The following is a 19389-nucleotide window of genomic DNA, read 5'->3' as shown; positions in this document are numbered from 1 at the left end:
AGGGTGTGAGTGACTGCCTGGGATGAACAAAAAGAAGTTTTTTTCTTTTTCTTTTAAGTAAGATCAAAGAAGGATCTTGCAGGAGCTGCTTCTTTTACAGCTACCATTAAATGAATTTCACACCGACGAGGTCATATGAGACATGTAATACATGAGAAGGTAATTTTACGACTGCTAAAACTATTACAAGTTTTGTCTGAGCACATTAAGGACACAGTAAAATCACATTTGCTCCCCATTGTGTCGAATTTGCATGAGAACATTTCTTTCCATTTGTTTGTCAGTTTGATTGCGTGGCCTCAGAGAATCAGCTGCATCTGATGCAGCCAAAACATCTCTGATCCCTCGGTTTAGTAGTTTAGGTGATTATAGCTCTTCGGTGCATTTTAGGTGCATTTGCACAATGATTCTTTTTTCTTTCTTCTGAACAGAACAGTCTGTCAGACTGAGAAAAAAAAAGGCTTGAATGAAAATGACCCCAAGGTTAGTGACTAGAGGAGAAGGGCACAGAGAGGAAACGTCAATGCTGAGAAAGAAACCAAATGCCTTACACACACACAGACACACACACAGACACACACACACACACAGACAGAAGCACCATTAAACTCACCTGCAGTGTCTGTGAACCCCAGCCACAGTTTCAATGATGGAGCACTCTCCCTCATTTAGACAAAAGGCCAGGTCCTTGTCTTCCACACACGGTTTGAAGACCTCTGAACGTAGACTCGGAAGAGTAGGGGCCACTGCTATAGACAGAAAAAGACAAGACAGATTTAGTTACTGTTGCACAGAAAATGTAGTCTGACCTCATTCTTTTTCGTTTGCTTTGCGTTTCAGATCATAGCCATTTTGCACAAGACCATTTCTTCTCATTTCTTTAATTTCATTAATGTGCTGCTGCTCACGCCACTTCTAAAAGTAGTTTTTCTTCTCAAGTGATTCCTTCTTTGCACTGCTCTATTCGGATTGGAAGAAAAGATTTTTTTTTCAAATTTCCCAAAGCCTGAATAGCCTCAGGAACAACTTTTTTCATAACCGACTGAGTAAAATGAGCATTTTTGGTCTGAAGGTTTCAAAATTTGACCTGATGCAATAAAAAAAGTGAAGTGGTGTAACGCATGGTAATGACTGAAAATAAAGTCCTTGAGTGTCACTGTTGGTGTATGTGTTGGGTTTGACACTTCAGGTTAATCTGTATAACTGCCAATGAATGCAAATATTTAATCAGACAGTCATGTGGCAGCAGCTCAGTGCAGAGGGGCATGCAGACGTGGTCACGAGGTTGAGTTGTTGTTCAGACCAAACAGCAGGATGGGGATGAAATGTGATCTAAAGGATTTCGACCGTGGGATGATTGTTGGTGCCAGACAGGATTGCTTGTGTATCTCTTCTAATCTTCTGGCATTTTCATGCACAACAGTCGCAAGAATGTACAAAGAGTGGTGTGAAAAAAAAAAAAAGTTAGAAGCAGGTCTGTGGGCAAAAACGCCTTGTTAAGGAGGCAGTTCAGAGGAGAATGACCGGACTGGTTCAATCTGGCAGGAAGGTGACAATAGCTCAAATAACCATGCCTTACAACAATGCTATACAAAAGATCATCTCTGAACACACGTCACATTGGACCTTGATGTGGATGCAGCAGAAAAACAAGCTGAGTTCCTTTCCTGTTAAAAACAGGAAACTGAGGCATGTGAATCTGATTGAAGAAGCATCGCCTGGTACGAGAAATCTTGATTCTGTGCTGCGGCACGTAGACGGTAGAGCATGCATGCATGGATGGCAAGTGTGAATAGATTTCCGGCACGTGGCAATGGTGTTATAGTGTGGGGAACATTTTTATAGCACCCATTAACCCTGTTAATACCAATTGAGAATCATATAGCCAGAATTGTTGACTTTATATATAAATATCCCTTTATGGCCACAGTCATCTTCTAAGCTTCCAGTAGGAAGATGCACCTTAACACCTTAAACTGGTTCAACAGATATGACAATGTGTTCAGTGGCCTCCAGAGTCACTAGATCCCAATCCAATAGAGCCCCTTTGGGATTTGGTGAAGATTTCCAACACAAAGCATGTCGGAATCTCCAAGGAATGTTTTACAGCACTTTGTTGAATCCATGTCACAAAGAGTCTGGGGGCAAAGAGGTCCCTAGACAGCCGTACCTTAACAGAGTGGTCACAGAGTATACATGCTGCATTCCTTGTGTCTATTTTGCTCTTTCAAATTATGTAAATTAATCACAATTCCTTTTTTAATTACCAATTTAGCTGCTTTAGTTAACACCATTGGAAATCGCACAAATAAATCACAGAGGTAAAGATGTGAGATAATATGTGACGCTACGGAGAGACAAAACAGCGAGAGATGAACCGGCTAATGTAGCTTTAATTCTCGTGTTCAAGTCTGACCCCAAGCAGCTCTTGCTTAAAGAGCATGGCTGACATGTACAAGTACTGCAATGCAGGGTTCTGCCCCGTGTGAAATATGCACGGCTGTCAGGCATGTGGCCACGGCGACTCATAAATATCGCGTGTTAGCATGTGCAATCACGCGCCAGTGTATGCAGATATTCTATCAAAGTCGCTCATGCGTAAGCAACACACATGTTGGAGCACACCGGTGTACAGTAACACTCGGATCCTCTTTTTTTTTTTTTACTCCATCATGAAGTAAAGCATTGACAATTGGATTGACTGGTATTACGCTCAATACCTTGCCAACACAATTGGATTACAGTTTCTGATTCTGCTTCCATCCAGTTACATTATGCACACAGACATTTGAATGCACGCACTCGCACACTCATACACCATATTCTTCTAATTGGCATCCCGTGTCTATTTCTATCATCCTTGTTGGCATGAGTCTGCCCTGCATCTCTGTTGCCCAGTAGTCTGCTTTGTGTGTCGCATTTCCGCCGGCCCGATGGCCATTTTCAAAAAAAAAAAATTCAGAAGAGGCTCTAGTGGCCAATCGCGTGCACAGGAATAAAAACTCTGTAATCCGTTTGTTGTGCCCCAGTGTCCAGTTCAATCTATGCTTTGTTTATGGCCACTGGTCGATAAATCCGGGGCTCTTGATGTAAGACCCAAGAGATGATGAGAGATCAGAAGGAACACAAAAAGAGATATGTAGCACTCCTGGGTCTAACCAAGTCTTCACTCTGTCAGAGTAAAAACTTTGGAAGATATCGTTTAAGCCACTTAACTGTGGCGGCTTGTGTAATATTTTTAGAAGCCTCCTTGGTGCTCATGTTTTTTCTTTTAAATGCATGTATCAATATAAGGAACGAGGTAATGCATTCGTGTTCTCTATGTGCTGCATATTGTCTTTTTTGATTGCTTGTTAGATTGGCTCAGCGTGGCGCATATGAAAGTAGGTCTTGAATGCAAGTTGACTCCTTCGCTCCTAGTCTTTAAAAGACACCGGACTACATCTTGTAATATTAATTCTGCAAAAAACCCCTAGAGTGGATTGTTCGAAAGGTTAGCTATTCCAAGATGCAACTTTAATAATAGAAAATAGAACACAACGTCCCCCTGTGATGTTCATGTCCCCGGCAATAATTGTCATGGCGATTTGAAGCCAGTTGTATCGTTTATAGAGACAGCAGCAGTGACCACATGTGAAGAACGCCATGTTTGATACACAAACACACCGCTGGCATTGTAAGGATAGTGGTTTAGGTTCAAACACATGCTGCGGCACAGCTTTTCTGACAAAACAGGACATTGATTTTGTGCTATGAGCCTAACCATTGATATATTTACATGAGAAAAGCCAAGGTCATGCAGATACCAAACACCCGTTTAGTACCTGCATCGCAAGAAATCTTATCTGTGCTGAAACATTTTCAAAAACTTTTTTTTTCCTTCAAAGAATCAGTGGAGAAAGGCTTTTTCCTGTCCTTTATTACACTATTTTTCTTTCTGTATAAAAAGTGGCAGCATCATTTCATTTGTCAAATATTGGTGAAGAGCAGAGGGGCAGCATGTGGGCTACACAAGGTCATCGTGGTACCAATGACACAGCACTCTGGGAATCGATGATGATGTATGACGTCTGTATTTTTTATTATTTTTTTTAAGCTCCCACAAACTCCAAAGCACATTATAGCAGCTCCTTTTGTACATTGGCTCCAGACAGTGAATGTGTCAGTGTCACCCCCAGAGAGAGGCCTGCTGACATGAGCATCTTAAATTAAATATATTATGGCATACTTTAAATGTGCACAGGTTTTCGAAAATAGCTGATGCTGATGAAATTTTCTGTATTTTTTATTTTTTTATTTTTAGATTGCACCAATACCTGTGCCCAATGAATCATTTAAACCCGTAAAAACCGGGGAACATAAATGCACGTTTTAGCATGCTCTCCATTTCCTTAAAATGGAATAAAAAGCCTCTCAGTCTCACACCTGTCATCCTATAATATAAAGGTTCTGCTGTTCTTTAGTAGGTGCAAGGTCTAAAAACAAACTGTAATGATTACCTCTCAAACAAAATGCAAAAAAGAAATCTTAAGTCTTAAAGGATTACCTATACTCTTTTAGCCCTGTTGGCCACATCAAGGAACAAGTCGTCTTCAGATATGTTTGGCCTTGAGCAATTCAGGCTTTTCATCACTGTGACAGGCAAGAAATGGTAAAAAATCTGCAGCACAGCAAGCACAACTCTGGCACTTTTGAACAAGCACCTGTCAAACGGGATCCCGTTGACATGCTACGTTCTTTAAATATTCCTCTTGTGAGAAACAGAGCAAGTTAATAAAGCAATTAGTCAGTTTCTTGAACGCAGCAGAGCAGAATTATGGGTTTGTATGTTTTGATGTGATATTTTTTCTGTGTTTTTCTGTATTTCTTTGACTATCGATGGATCAACCCCAAACTAATTAATTAAAAGCAGATTTTTGACACTTTTTGATATCAATCCAGTACTGAAAATATTAGACATCTTTTTTTTTTTTTTAATAAAAAATGACCCTTCATCTTCATTACAGAGGTAACAGCTGATAAATGATGTGTCTCTTGCTTTTAGTCATTATTATGCTGTGTCATGAATAATTATGAAACGTACAAGTTGGTTCATTTATCAACACTTTTAACAAAGTCTTTTACGAAATGAAAGAAAACTCCATGAAACTCCGACTGTTAGGTTGCTGTGCAGAAAAAAAAAAAAACGGCGGAAAATGTGCTAATAAATGGCAGCTGGGAGCGTGATTCATCCTGGACTCTTTGAAATCATTTTCACGTCTCTGCTTCTCCCCGTTGCACAAAGGCAATCCAGATTGCCGATTCCCTTGGTAACTTTCAAGGAATCTACTAGCTGGTTCACAGATTCAGCCGATGGTTGAGAGATCAGTTATCTGAGAGGAATAACGAGGCTCTCTTTCAGTCACTACAAACAAGCGGCTCTCAATCAATATCTTTAGAAAGTAAATATAGGGTTTATTTTATTTTGAAATGTAAATGTCTCTGATGAAGGGGGAAGATGCAGATGCAGATTTGACATCGTAACATGGAGGTTACAGGATAAAGCTGAATGCAAGCGAACATTAGGATGATTAAACAAAATACTTCATGTATCATCTTGATGAACGCACACAGATACAGCCTAACAATACACACTAAAAGTGAGCCAGTGTTTGCTGAAAACACACGCTGTGACATAGCCGTGGTTGTAACACATTCACAGGCAGGTAAGACTGTTAAAACATCACTTCTTTATGACCTGTGATTATCTCTATTGGAATAAATGGTGCATAAATGAATAAATAAATGCTCCGTTTGGAATGGTTTTGCTCCTGGGGTTTATGGGCCCCAAGATTTCATGGGTATCAACCTTTCATCTGTCACTGGATTACCTTTAAAAAGCGGAAATCTGTGGTTGTATAGCACTTTTTTTGCATCCAGAAAAGAAAAGTCAGAAAAAGGCGATTTTGCGAACGCCCCCAGGAAAGCCTGCATTTTCCATACACTTGTACACGATAAAAACAGGATATGCAGTTGAATTCACGCAGACACACTCTCTGTAGACGGAGCATCCTTGGCACAGACAACACAAGAGACAATTCCATTTACAACTGTAGCATTTTCCTTCCATGGCTTCCTTCTAATGTGCTCATTAGTGTTCTTGTGCTGAGCCTCATCCCCCAGGAGACTGTGGTAGGGAGAGAACTGCCTGTGTTTACTGCAGCACACATCAAAGAAGGCCTTACTACGTAAAGGAAAAGTCCTAAGAGAGCCTGCTGATTGCTTACCCATCATGCACCGCTGCCTTTTGGACAGAACCATATTCAGGAAAATATATAGTGCAAGCGGGTATGGACAACACATTGGCCCTGACAATGCTATCTGTCACACTGGTTTGGAAAGGACTTGAACTTTCTTCTCTGAAATAGCACTCTGACTGCTTGCAGGTCGAGTGGGGAAAAAAATTATTTAATTTCTGGAATCCTTATTAAAAAGGATGAGAAACACTGGGTCATGTGCAACACAGCTTAAGTTGGATAAAAACAGCAAAACATATTAATGTATACTCAAAAGTGTCATATACAATTACATTTAAACATCAATTACTCTCATAGTATGTGCACACAATTCAACTAAATGTTTTATTTGTCATATATAATCATAAACGAGCAAAGAGAGATGAAAATAATCTGCTGAGGTGAGGATAAGTTCAACATGACGGGACGTTAGTGTTACATACATGCAGAGTGCATGTATGTGTAGTATTGCGTAGAATGAATTTGCAGGTCATAAAAAAGCCATTAACACATATTTAATCAATTATTTAATCAATACAATGTAGTCTTAATGGAACTAAATAAGTAATAATAGTTAATATGTAACATCACAAGGAATAATAGTAACAGTCATAGTAATAAAGAATAAATCTAGTTTTAGCCTGTGTCCTCATTTCAGATCCCAGTGACCAGAGCATAGAAGCTCTTCTTGAGCTTCTCAGTGTTAGCCAGTAGCAGCCACACATAACACAAGTGTTGATTCATGCTTGATGAGTTATTAAATGTTGCCGTGAAGCTCATTCAGACCACCAAACAATATTTCAGGAGGCCACTACTATACTTATTCCTGTACTCAGACGTATCCTGGAGGTCTACATAAAAAAAAAAAAGCAAGAGATCCAAAAAAAAAATCGATTGATCTAAAAGTTGGGTGGATCCAATAAAATGTATATGACACAAACCAACAAGCAAAAACTGCATCCTGAAAAAAGGGTGGCTAATTAACACGGCCTTTGGCAAATAAGGCTGATATCATGTCCGCTTATGTAAATAAACCGCTGTCAAATTTAATTTTTGGTTTTTGTTTTCAAGCACCACGAGACACCAACTCTACAGGAAGTAAATTATTCCGTTTATGGCACAACACATGGCAAACCATACTGTTTCTTACATAAGCTTCACAAAAACCAACAGCGCTGCGTTAACAGCATACATAAATATATAAACCGACAAAAGTCAATAGAGCTACCGAGAATAATCAAAGGACCTTCAAAGATGAAGCTGTGGGCAAAATATACAACAGAGGAAGAAAAAAAAAATATATAAAGACTTCTTTTAGCCTTGAATGTCCAATACTTATGGACAGTGAAGATCAATACTGTATACGTAAACAGTACAGGACACGCACACACACACAGGCGCATACACAAGTGTACTGTATGCACGATCATCAAGACGACTAGCCTTGGGAGACCTTCTGTCCCTGATGTGACACAAACAAATAGCAGCTGACCTGTGGTACAGTCGGGTAAAGGTGGCAGTCGCTGCCTGTAAGCAGGGTTAAAGAGCACATGGCCTTGGTCGCCATGACAGCCCAGTGATGAGTATTCGGTGGGACATTTGTCACAGGTACTCTACTTGTCCTTCACTCTAGTCCAACTCGTGGTGGTGGCCTTAAAGACATGACATACTGGACGTTAATGACCTGATTCTATGTGCAAGCAAATAAGTTGATAGGGAACGCTTACTGGTTATAAATGTTTGGCACAGTGATGCGTTTTAATTCATTTTTATATTACGGGCTGCATTCATGAGTTCAAAGTCGTGCTTTTTATCCTGGTTGCTGTGGAACCTTTGAGTGTAACCCCTAAACATGCATTAAACCTTAAGGGAACAATTCACTCCCTAATGAAAAGTTTTAATTATCTACATTATCTCGTGACCCCGTGTCAGCTGAATCTTGATTAAAGTTTAGATGACCGCCGTACACACAACGAGTAAACCCCCTGCAGTTGCATACCACCTCCTCCTCCACCTCCTCCTCCTCCTCCTCCCAAACCAGCTCCAAACGTATCATAAAGTGACCTTGAAATTTCTCTACACAACCCACGCAACATAGTGCAAGTGTCTGCAGCCAAGAGACTGCACCGTGAGTCCAAAAACCCGCCTGCGCTGAGCTCCACCAGAAGGATGTTTACTATACTCTACCTCTGTTGGAGGTGCAATGTGTCTGCACTGTCAGAGACAACCTGCATATCCAATAGAATAGGCTGTGCAGACATCAGGGGAGTTGGGACTCGCATCAACAGAGAGCATGTAATTTTTTTGCGGAACAGTTTCCTTCACAGATATTCAGTGCATCAGCCTTCTGCAGAGAGGAGAAAAGACTTTAAAGCTTTTATTTTCTCCACGGCAGAGCTTTAAGAAAATGACATTAGAGTTGAACATAATTTATTCATGAACTTGATTTATTTTATTACTTGATTACATCTTATTGTATGGTTGGGAGTTGTGCTACGCTGTTTGATAGACCTTAAGACCTAAAAGCTGCTAAAGCTACAGATGAAGCACTACAAAAGTACCCTTAAGACAATACAGTGAACACGGAGGGATGTGTGAGATTGATTGAAGTTATCTGAAATTAACGTGACTCATATTGTCGGCTTATTATCTGTACAGAGAGCTGTGCTTTGAGTGCCTTGAGGGCCTTCGAAGATAATTCGGCTTCTCTGGTTGCACATTTCTCTGACTCCACGGTGGTAATGAAGCCACAATACCGGCTGACTCCAAATGTGGATCATAGAAGTGGCGCTGGGGCACGAGGCAGCAGGGAATCTGGATTCTTTTGACCGGTAACAGCTCTGTGGCCCTGACGTCGATCTGTCAAATGTTACCGATTTTCTATTTAAGACTGGAATCAGTAATGATGTTTATCTGAAGAACAGTATTATTAGAGGCAATTTCTCCTGCACTAATTTGTCTTCACAACCCATATGCGGTAATATAGAAGCAGACAGATAATTTATCCTGATTCATTGATTGTAATTTGCGGTGTAATTATCATAATATACCACCAAGAGGGGGGAAAAAAATATGTTACTGTTTATGATCTCAGGAATTAAAACATGCAATTTGCTAAATGTGGTTTCTAATATTTTTTTGTTTTTGTTGCCACATTTCTTCTATTTTTAGAGCGATTTGTATGTTCTTGGATGACTTTGTCCCTGGAGATGATCTATGTATCTGTAAAATGTGCTCACAATACATTAACTAAACCGGTATGATGTTAACTGCCTGTGAACATGCATCCATTCGCTTGGGGAGATTCATAAAAGCTGTTAGGAATGGGATGAGTGCCTCTACCTCATATTCAACAGTGGGTGATGTACTTCAATGCCATTATGTTCATTACTTACAGAGCAAATAACAGAGAATAACCAGCAACTGGAGAAATAAATTTGAATCTATCAAATGCATATTTAATGAGAAAGGTCACTTTAGTGCTTTTGCCACAGCAACGACATTAAATTTAGATTTGGATTCCAGGACGCAGAAGAAATGAGAACACAAATTAAAGCTTGCTGGAGTTTTGTTGAAATATACATACCTGTGGTGTAGCTTGAGGAACGACTGAGTAATTTATAATTCATCACTGTTTACTAATGGGACCCCATGAAAGAGGCTGTGCAACTTAATGAAAAACACACAACACGCATGAACAAGGAGGGCATAAAAGTAGTGAAGAGCACTCATGGAGACTTACAAAATAAAAGCTGGGTGTAAGAGCTATGATGTCTTTAGACATCATAGTAATATCCATTCATCTCCAAAAATATGCTCGGGTTTTACCTTGATGTGATTATTCACGAGAAAAAATTTGGAAGATACTAAAAATGCAGTCTCACTCAGATTGTAAATGACTGATATGAATTTATAATCAAATATATCGCCCATTAAACAACAGCAGCATAATTAGTTTTAGTTATTTTCACAAAATACAATCTGTAACTGGTGCGTGTGCGTATGTGCACAGTGTGTGTCCATCAAAATATTGTATTCATTTCCATGAAAAGTCTGTTGTTCCTTCATTACAATTTATTAACAATGCTCACAAACCATTTATCAAAATGTGGCATATTTTGGCTTGCTTGTTAATGTGCATCTAACTGTTACCACGGTGCCGATAGCAGACTTGGTCCTGTCATGGCAGTGCCTGTCTCCATCTGCCTTTTTTTTTTTTATATTTAAGACTATATTTAAAAAAAGATGGCATAAAAATTTAATCCTCAGGGTTCGAGAGGATTATGCTTTGCCAGCAGAAACTGGCTGAGAGACTCAGGTGCAGTCGGACGAGTACCTAATTGCGTCATTTACTTCACTGTAAAATCTTTGCTGACATGACGGTTGAGGCAAAAAAAAAAAAAAAAAGGCGATTTGCTCGTGCTGATGACTTGAGGTGCAGTCTTATCGGTGTTATGATCACTGCACAGTTGAGTTAAACTGCTTTACTGGGGATATTCACCAGGCTCCCCCTCTATGCCTGATAAACATATTTGAATTTGAAAAGACTCTACGCACTGTTTTATGCAGCACTCATCTCTAGATTCACGTGCATAATAGTAATCAAGCGAGGGGAAGAGGAGCCAAAAATGAAAAAAATCCAATCATCTGATTTTGCCACATTGTAAAATCGATAAAGATTGAGAAGTCATTTTGATCACGTTATTAATGCCGTTTGCCTTTTTGTCTCTCTCGTTAGGTAATCCAACAAGAGGCAGGCAATTATTCACACCTGAGAAGACGACACGAGATGAGGGAGGGTGTAGAAAGCGTGAGAACTTAACGAGGAAGACAACCAAACGCCATTGGAGCTCTCCATATTTTAAAGGCGCAGCAGTCTTTTCTTTTTTTTCTTATTTCTCCTCTGGCTCATCGCCATTTTCTGCTCTTTCCCTGCCACTCCCCATCTTCCTCAAGGGAGGTCTGGGACATTGCAGAAATGCAATATCAACATGCATCCCCATCTCAGCAGCCCAGAGTAAGGAAGAGAGGAGTCGAAGGATTCACCTACGTGGACCAGAGAGTGGCTTCCTGTCAGCGCGGTTGATTAAAATTCCTGGGACCAAGAATGCAGGGTGTGATGTACGACGAGCAGGTGGTGTGGGTTTAATATGCATGAGCGGACAGCTCCTGCATCTGCAGATTGGCATTCACTGAGCTTGCCTGTCCGCTCCCTTGGCAGCTCTCTTGGCATATGGAGCTACTGAGGGCATACATGAGCACAGCAAGGGGGGGCTGGTCTCAGCACCTACTGATACAATTCAGTCTTTTTTTTTGTGACTCCCGAGATCACTGGGATAGCAGCTTGCTTTTTTGGTGGCTTTGGTCTTCTCAAAGTAACCAAGATGAAGGAAGAGGAGGGCATTTTCCTGCTGTATATTTTATTGATTTTATACAAACAGCAGGAAACATCAAAAGGGGAAGGATTAGAGGAGCCAGTGTAAAAATTGACTGAGATGGGGTTTAGGACTTAGGCTTACCGGAGGGAAGACGTGATTAGCCCCTACACCATCTCAACGGATGATTCCATTGATATGAAAAAGCAAGGACAGTCTTACTTTTTTTTATTTTGAAGGGAGGAAATGTTGCCTTGCACTGTGTTTGACACATAAACTGTGACTTTGAAAAGGTTTAGCTGTTGAAGTATTTCAGGCAGCTGTGTAGACGGGGTTCTATGTCGGGTGTTGGCTTATTGCAAAGTGCTGTTTTTCTAGTTTTCTTTTACCTGAGCCCTGTTTGTTATTTTGGTGATTTGATGTTTGCTGCAGTGGGAGGAGAGGCGCAGTAGGTGGTGTGTCACTGGCAATCCAGCAGCGCACTGTAATTTCGATGTCGAGCTCGTCTACGTTTTGTCTCATCTGCCACCCCCGACTGCAGGTCAACAGGGCGCTAGACAAGCCACGCCCGTGTTCACTTATGTTTTCATTACATCATATAATAATCAGACAAACCTCTGTTATTCAAGTCTACTTTTCTGTTCTGTCATTTTCTTCAACCACAACAGGTGTTCTATAAGAAACACTGACAGACAAGTCACAGTTGGAATGTTTTCCTGCGGCAGCACAAGGTGAAGCTCCAACCTTGTCGCTCCCTGCAGATAGGTACACACAGAGATATTGAGGAGTGATGAGCAAATATCTTTTCTGCAGCTCAAGTAGATCGCCAGATTGGGAGAGTGGGTTCGGATTGGATGAGCGTGAGGCATGTCAGGTGAGTACATGCAGCACGGCTCAAGTTGTCTATCTGAACTTTTTTTTTTTCCCCCATTTGATTTTATCATATTTTATCATAAAACAGCTTCGCCGGGGTTCGACTCCAGCGACACATCAGCGTTTTGCTTGTAGTCAAACAACTGGAAAAATTCTTCTGTATTAAGAAAAGGCCGATTTACCAAAAGTTCACATTCAGCAACAAACATCTGGTAAGTCACAACACAGAAGTGCTCAGTTTCCCTTTCATTGCCGAGCTAAAGTCAGCTAATGTTGGCTAATTTCACAAATCAACAAAGCAAGCTGCTGCTGAGTCCCCGAATGTCCAAAGGTCCTGATTGAAGTGATTGAGATATTGATGTGCACCGCTTAAAAAATGCAACTGAGGGAGTCAGACTCTTGTCTTATTGGCTTTTGCTCTTGGTCTCTATTCCACAACATACCCGTTTGGCTTGTGATGTGGATTATGGAACCGGTTGGGCACCAAGAAGTCGAAACCTTTGTCGTCCAATACAGGCGGTAATGTGGTCAGTCGTTACTGAATGGCTTATGTGTATGTTCAAAGTTATATTTTCAAAAGATATACTCAAAGCAATCAATATTCTGCTAATCCGAGCCAGGCATATGGAATAAACTATATAAAATGAATCTATTTAACTTGATAATTGAGGCTACATTAAGTACACCTGCAATGAGTCATTTAGAGACAAATCTGTCAACACAATGAATGTACTAATTGGATTACATTAATGATAACTAGCTTGGAAAAACTCAACAGGGGACATGGTTAATCCCAATTATAAATCCCACTGACTGTGCATCTCGTGGACAAAGCAAAGCACTGATGAGTTTTGCTTTTCCTTACACAAGGCAGATTTCCCCTGTCACCCGTCTATAACTTGGAGGTGGCTCCCTTTCTCTCTCACACACACACACACACACACACACAAACAGTCACAGCAAATTCTGGCATTATCACCCCAAAGCTTTACGAAAATAAACATAGGTAGAAACACACAGCTACACACACACACACACACACACACACACACACACACAAGCACCCGCACAGCCTGCTGCTCTCAATGGAGCAGTGGGAACAGGATTACATGCCTTTCAGACTGCTCACTCCCAGCAGAAAGACACTGCTCTCATCCAACCGTGGTCACACACACGCAGGAACAAGGAAAAGGTCGTGGCTCGGGCCTCCCTGAGGAACGAGCATGTCATCGGTAATACATGACAAGAAAGGGAGAACGCTGACGTAACACTGATAATGTGACCATTTTAAAACGGATTTAGCAAATAACGGTTAAGCGGGAGGGTAGGTATTAAGATAAAGTCGCGAGTTGTGTTAACACACGTGAACCTACGGGCTTTTACCCCGAAGCGGCGCTGCCAAACATTATGTGGGGTATATCCGAGTGCATAGAAATGCCCGGACTGGCACTGATAATGCGCTGGGACTGGCAACATTGGCCCCGTCGCTGGATCAGTGAAATCCTGTTTAGCCTCCCCCTGGCCTTCGGGGAGTGTCTGCCATCTAATTCCAGCCAAATCATGGCCTGTTTAACACCTCGCCACCTGCTATGTTCATCTGCGTGCGTGTGTGGGTGAGAGAAGAGAGAGAAATGTGGGTGTGTGTGTTCAGTGTTAAAGCAGAGGAAAGTGAGATGACTGTAGGTACATTTTGACCTGACAGGAGTGACCTCATTCTCTAAAATGAAGCACGACTTCAGGGGTCCCTCACTCCCATACATACACAAACTCAATCTAGCATGCCTTTCCTGCATTTATTACTTTATTTTTTTAAATATAATTTCTCTTTGCAATTCATGAGCAGTGATAACAATGTAGTCTGTTAACTGGATGGCTCCAGAAAGGCCTACATAGGAATTAGATTTGAATGCAAGTCATCATCAGTGCATGACGTGATTAATGGTGATGATTTCAGCTGTCACACAGGAGCTGGTAAAGACCCTGGAAAACATATTGCTCCCCCCCAAAATATTCTTCTCCATTCTCCTCTATGGCCTCCATCAGAGGACGTGTGAAAACATTAAACCTGACGGACAAAAACGGTGTGTGTGAATGATGGTTGTGTTTTCGGAAAGTGGTTCTCTCCGGTGCATAGCATTCCCTAACAGACATATTAATCAAAGAAGTTTCGCTTAGAGCTATTTGGGGATGAATACAATACACCACACATCAACATTGCCACTGCTCTAGGTGTCACACTCAATATACTCATAAACTCTAATATATTTTACCGACTGGATGTTTGTCTCCAAATTACTGCAAAATACTTTCTCCCGGGGAAACGGAAGTAGAGAATTCTGCTTCACGAACAGACAGAAATGCTGCGTTTTCTTTTTGCTTTCGTGTTGCAGTTGGATCTGACACATTATGAGGAGAAGATACTAAAAGGTTCCTCAAAGCCCAAGAACAGAAAGCTGAAGCACAAAATGAAGTGCTGTGAATGGCAAACAGACAGGGAATTAGTGGAGATGTGACAGGGGATGAATCAATGACGGCGAACTACAGATTGCTCCTGACATTCACAGTCACCTTAAACTGTGACCACGCAAAAGAAAAACGCTTCATCATAGCGAAAACAAATAGTCCACCGATATGCTGCCGTAATTTATAATTTATCACATTGTGATTCAGGCATTGACTTTCACACAAGACAGAGTTATGGTGCCATTTATAAAAGCATTTTGACATCATAATAGACTCTATTAATAAAAAAAAAATGGTTTCAGCAAAGTTAAGTGTATTGCCATATTATCTTCATTGTGCTGTAACAGCCATAAATTATAATGAAAGCACTGTTATTTTATGGACTAAATGCGACCAAGGCAAATTATTAATACATAACTGCAGGTTACATCTGTAGCTTATACTATACTGTTATAAAGATCAAATAGAACTGAAAGATCTTTGTAGGGAATCCAGATGTTACGGACATAAGCACTATTAGGATACAGATTATGACAAATGGCAACCCAACCAACAGGCTTGACCGAGCATATTATGCAGACATCATCATTACTATAACAATAAATATGAACGCTGCATCATTGAGGTTAATACAAAGGCCGAAAATGGCAAACTCACTCTGTCCCCATTGACAAATAGAAAGGCAACAGAGCTTAAGAAATGACAAATTGAGCAGCACACCTTAATCCAGTTATACCACAAGAGCGGCTGACGTTCCTGCACTCGCTGCAGTATAAAACGGCGGCTCAACTGATCTTTCTTTTGTGTCTCTAGACCAAAAACAAGCATTGTCATGGAAAAAAAAAAAGACCCGTTCAGAAATAAAACTCCCCATAAATAAGCTGTCAGAACTGATGTTGATTTTGGTTCATGGTTAATGTGGCCTTTCTGACGTGACAGGACCATCGCTCTGCTGTGACACCCCAAACCAGCCTGCAGTCAATATTCTTGTCAGACGGATGGGTGTTTTAGCCAAAAATTGGGAGCTTCTGTCAGAACCTCGGCTTGTCATGTTTACTATTTTCAGTCCAGTGGAAGGAAAGGTCAAGTACGACTTTGCCGTGTTCAGATTATGGGTATGGGTGTACACCGGCTGGGACCAGCAATCACTATCAACAATAGCACTGATGTTTTCATTTGCCTGTTCACTACTGACTGCAAGAAACAGTAGTACTACACCTCTACTTTGTGAAAGCATAGAGATTCATTTCTCAAGAGTAACAAAATAAGGATTAAAAAGACACATTCCAGCAGATTAGTTAACAAGTGTTGGTGGCTTTCCGTCCTCAGACTTCAATGGTCCAAATCTTGATTGGGTAGTTTTTTCCCGGTGCCATCGGAGAACTTGACATTTGTAGAGAACAGAGAAGAGTGGACAGGGTTTACATTTAGTGAGCAGGCAGGGGATTAGTGTCACGCTTTGATAGGACAAATGTCTTCTGATGGACACTTTGGCTGTTACAGTGCTTGAATCGGCATTCCTGTGGGACCGACGCTTTGACCGCCAGCAAATGACAAAGATTGGTCTGGATAGCTTAAATGTCACCACCATTGGTTGCTTTTTTCTCATCCCTAAGAATTAATATATATATATATTTTGCCATTACATAAGCCCAGGTGCTTCCTTTATGATTATTTGTAGTGCTAATATAATTAACCCAAACAGAAGAGGAAAAAGAAAGAAACCGTCATTCCAACAGAACAACAGTGCATCCTTTGTGATGCTGTCCATGTCGCTCTATGAGACATTCCCTTCGCCAACCATGACAGCCATCCACAGCTAAGCATAAGTAAGACAGAGGAGCTGGTGGAGGATTTCTAACAAAGCCACTGACACCTGTCACCACAAAGCATGAGAAAAGGGTGATGGTACACATAAATAACAAACTGGTCAGGCTGACTGGACTGATAACACGGAAGCATTATACGACAGAGGGCAGAGAAGAATGTTCTGCTTGAGAGGCTGAGGCCTTTCAGTGAGTATACAATGCTACACTCTGTCAATCATTGTTACGGTGAAATTCTTTGCTGTTGTCTACTAGGAATGTTGCAAAGAGTTGCATTGGGGCACAGGAATGGCTGCTAAAGTGCAGTAAAAGGTCTGACATGTAGTAGGCGGGAATACTGAAGCATGATAAAAAAAAGACTAAATGAGATTACTATTCTGAAAAACAGTAGAACTGCAGCATGTTGGAGCACTGAGGAGCGTCCAACACCCCGTTCAAGATATAACACAGCATATCAGGTGCTCATTTGTGTTGACAGCAATCAGGCTGTGCAATGGTTCCAACCCCAGACTCGGGGCCAATTAACAGTGCGCTGATGCCTTCACTGCACTTATGAACTATTTATTCTATTTATATTCTTCCAATTTATCTGTGAGGCATCTGCTGAGACAAAACTCAAAAGGTCTACCCTGGTATATTTCTCTTTTATTGACACTTTTGGATTTAATATGTAGGCGTGGACACTTCTGATCTGTGCAACCGAGACGCTGACATTTTTATTTCATTATTCCCAATATTAATGACCTTTGTGTCATGTCCCACACTCTGTCCATAATTATTCTTACTATTATTAATATCATCTTCATCATTAATAGTTTTTTTTTCTCACTGCTTTAAAGCAGGGTGTAAAAGAATACTGTTTGCAGTGAAGGACAGCACACTGTTGATGACCTGAACTGTATTCCCTCATACCCAGGCTATATTTGGTCCATGTAAGAGAGCTAATAAAAACACTGTGAGGGTGCTACTTGATGAGCCCTGCAGCGGATACTGTAAATGACATATCGTATTAGACCAGTACATGGCTGACCAATCGGTGCAAGCAAAAAACGCCAGCATGCATTAATGCAAACATATCATCCTCAATAATTAAAAAATTGTTAAACCCAGATATAAGACATATGCCTGACAGGATTTCTGCACATGGTGTGGCAGATATGTCAGTATCACCGCCGGTTCACAAAGAAACCAAAGTTGAAAACAGTTGTCAGTCACTCGTCCACTGTTGGACCCACATTCCCTGCCAGCTAGCATCGTATCTTGGTATAAAGGAGGTCCTGACAGTGATGAAAACAAAGAATTGTCTGTATTTTGCATGTCTGCGGCGTCAGATATATATACGATAAACACATTAGCGAGCCATATGTGGTTTTATTTATGTTTATTTGACAGATCCTGTTGCTAGATGCCTCCGGGCTGAAAAAGAAATCCAACAAGCTCATTAGTTGCATCTTATCTAAACCCCCCACATCCTCTATCCCCTATCTTCAGCCCTTACATTTATAGAAATATAGCCCTTTATGATCCAATACTCTTCTTGTCACTACTTATATGTCTACATTTGAAATGACCCTATCTGCAATATCTAGTTATCTGCTACAGTAACTAAAAGCTACTTGAAAAAAGCTTACAGTCTGTAATTCATGCTGAAAAAGTGCCTCTCTGAGTCAACACTCACAGCATGCCTTCCTAAAGCTATGCATTACTTTGACCATCAACTGACTTACAAATAAGCAGGGCTAATATATGTACACTGTTCGGGCAAGAAAAATAATCAGCCTACGTACACGGAAGGGTACGGCGGCGGCAGTGAATCAACATACCACCGTTAACATCTTGCTTATGGCTGTTGTTGTAATTCAGCACATATCTGTCAGAGCTATACACGCAGTTTCTAAATCACAGAGAATACACCCTACAGTAAAGCCGTGTGTAGCTTTAAGTGAACCAGAACCTTGAAGCATACACACATACACACAGCAGCCTAGCCCTCTGCAGCCATCAATTCACAGCAGTGAAGCCGACTGCAGCCTGCTTCTCTCTCTCTCTCTTCCCCTGTACCAGAATTAATTTCTCCCCAGAGCTGATAGGCTACGCTCTACTGCAGCCAATCCATATAATTAGGCCGTCAGCAATGTAAACCCCTGGCTCAGACTTCAAGTCCATTTCAATATTAGGTGCAGACATGACAATGGCTTCATCGAATGTGAGTTTTTCCTGCATTAATTTGATAAATTGTTCTTTCTCAGCTCTCTATGTGGCTTATCACTACACACAACTGGCTAATGTTTCCGTTCTGTTACACTGGTTCTTCTTTCTGGGCTAAGGAGAATGATTCTCTTCTTCTATCGCACAGAATGCTTGATACGTCCTGTCTTCCTTTGGGTTTTATGATGCATTTAGTGTCTCATTACTAATGAATCACCTTTAAGTGCTTTAATGGGCATTTAATATTGGCGGATGCGGAAGCCAAGGTGTACGCCCCTCGCCACTTCCCACCCTTTCTCCCACCCTTTTTCTCAGCTCCGTTACGTAAGCATTTTTCCTCCCCGAGTCAATTATGTGAGGTTCTGACGG

General features: G+C 41.0%; 1 protein-coding gene across 2 annotated transcripts in view; it reads right to left on the bottom strand.

The window, feature by feature from the left end:
* nrg3b (neuregulin 3b) overlaps nt 1–19389 on the bottom strand; it is a 176892-nt gene that overhangs the window by 85059 nt on the left and 72444 nt on the right. For both annotated transcript variants that reach the window (XM_027289381.1, XM_027289382.1), the window contains exon 2: nt 614–749. In XM_027289381.1, coding sequence (XP_027145182.1) covers nt 614–749 — 136 coding nt within the window. The remainder of the gene's footprint in view (nt 1–613; nt 750–19389) is intronic.

The sequence above is a fragment of the Larimichthys crocea genome, chromosome XVI (assembly GCF_000972845.2).
Source record: "Larimichthys crocea isolate SSNF chromosome XVI, L_crocea_2.0, whole genome shotgun sequence".
Lineage (NCBI taxonomy): Eukaryota > Metazoa > Chordata > Actinopteri > Sciaenidae > Larimichthys > Larimichthys crocea.
Note: the sequence above shows the minus strand (reverse complement) of the source record. Positions and strands in the feature narration are given on the sequence as shown.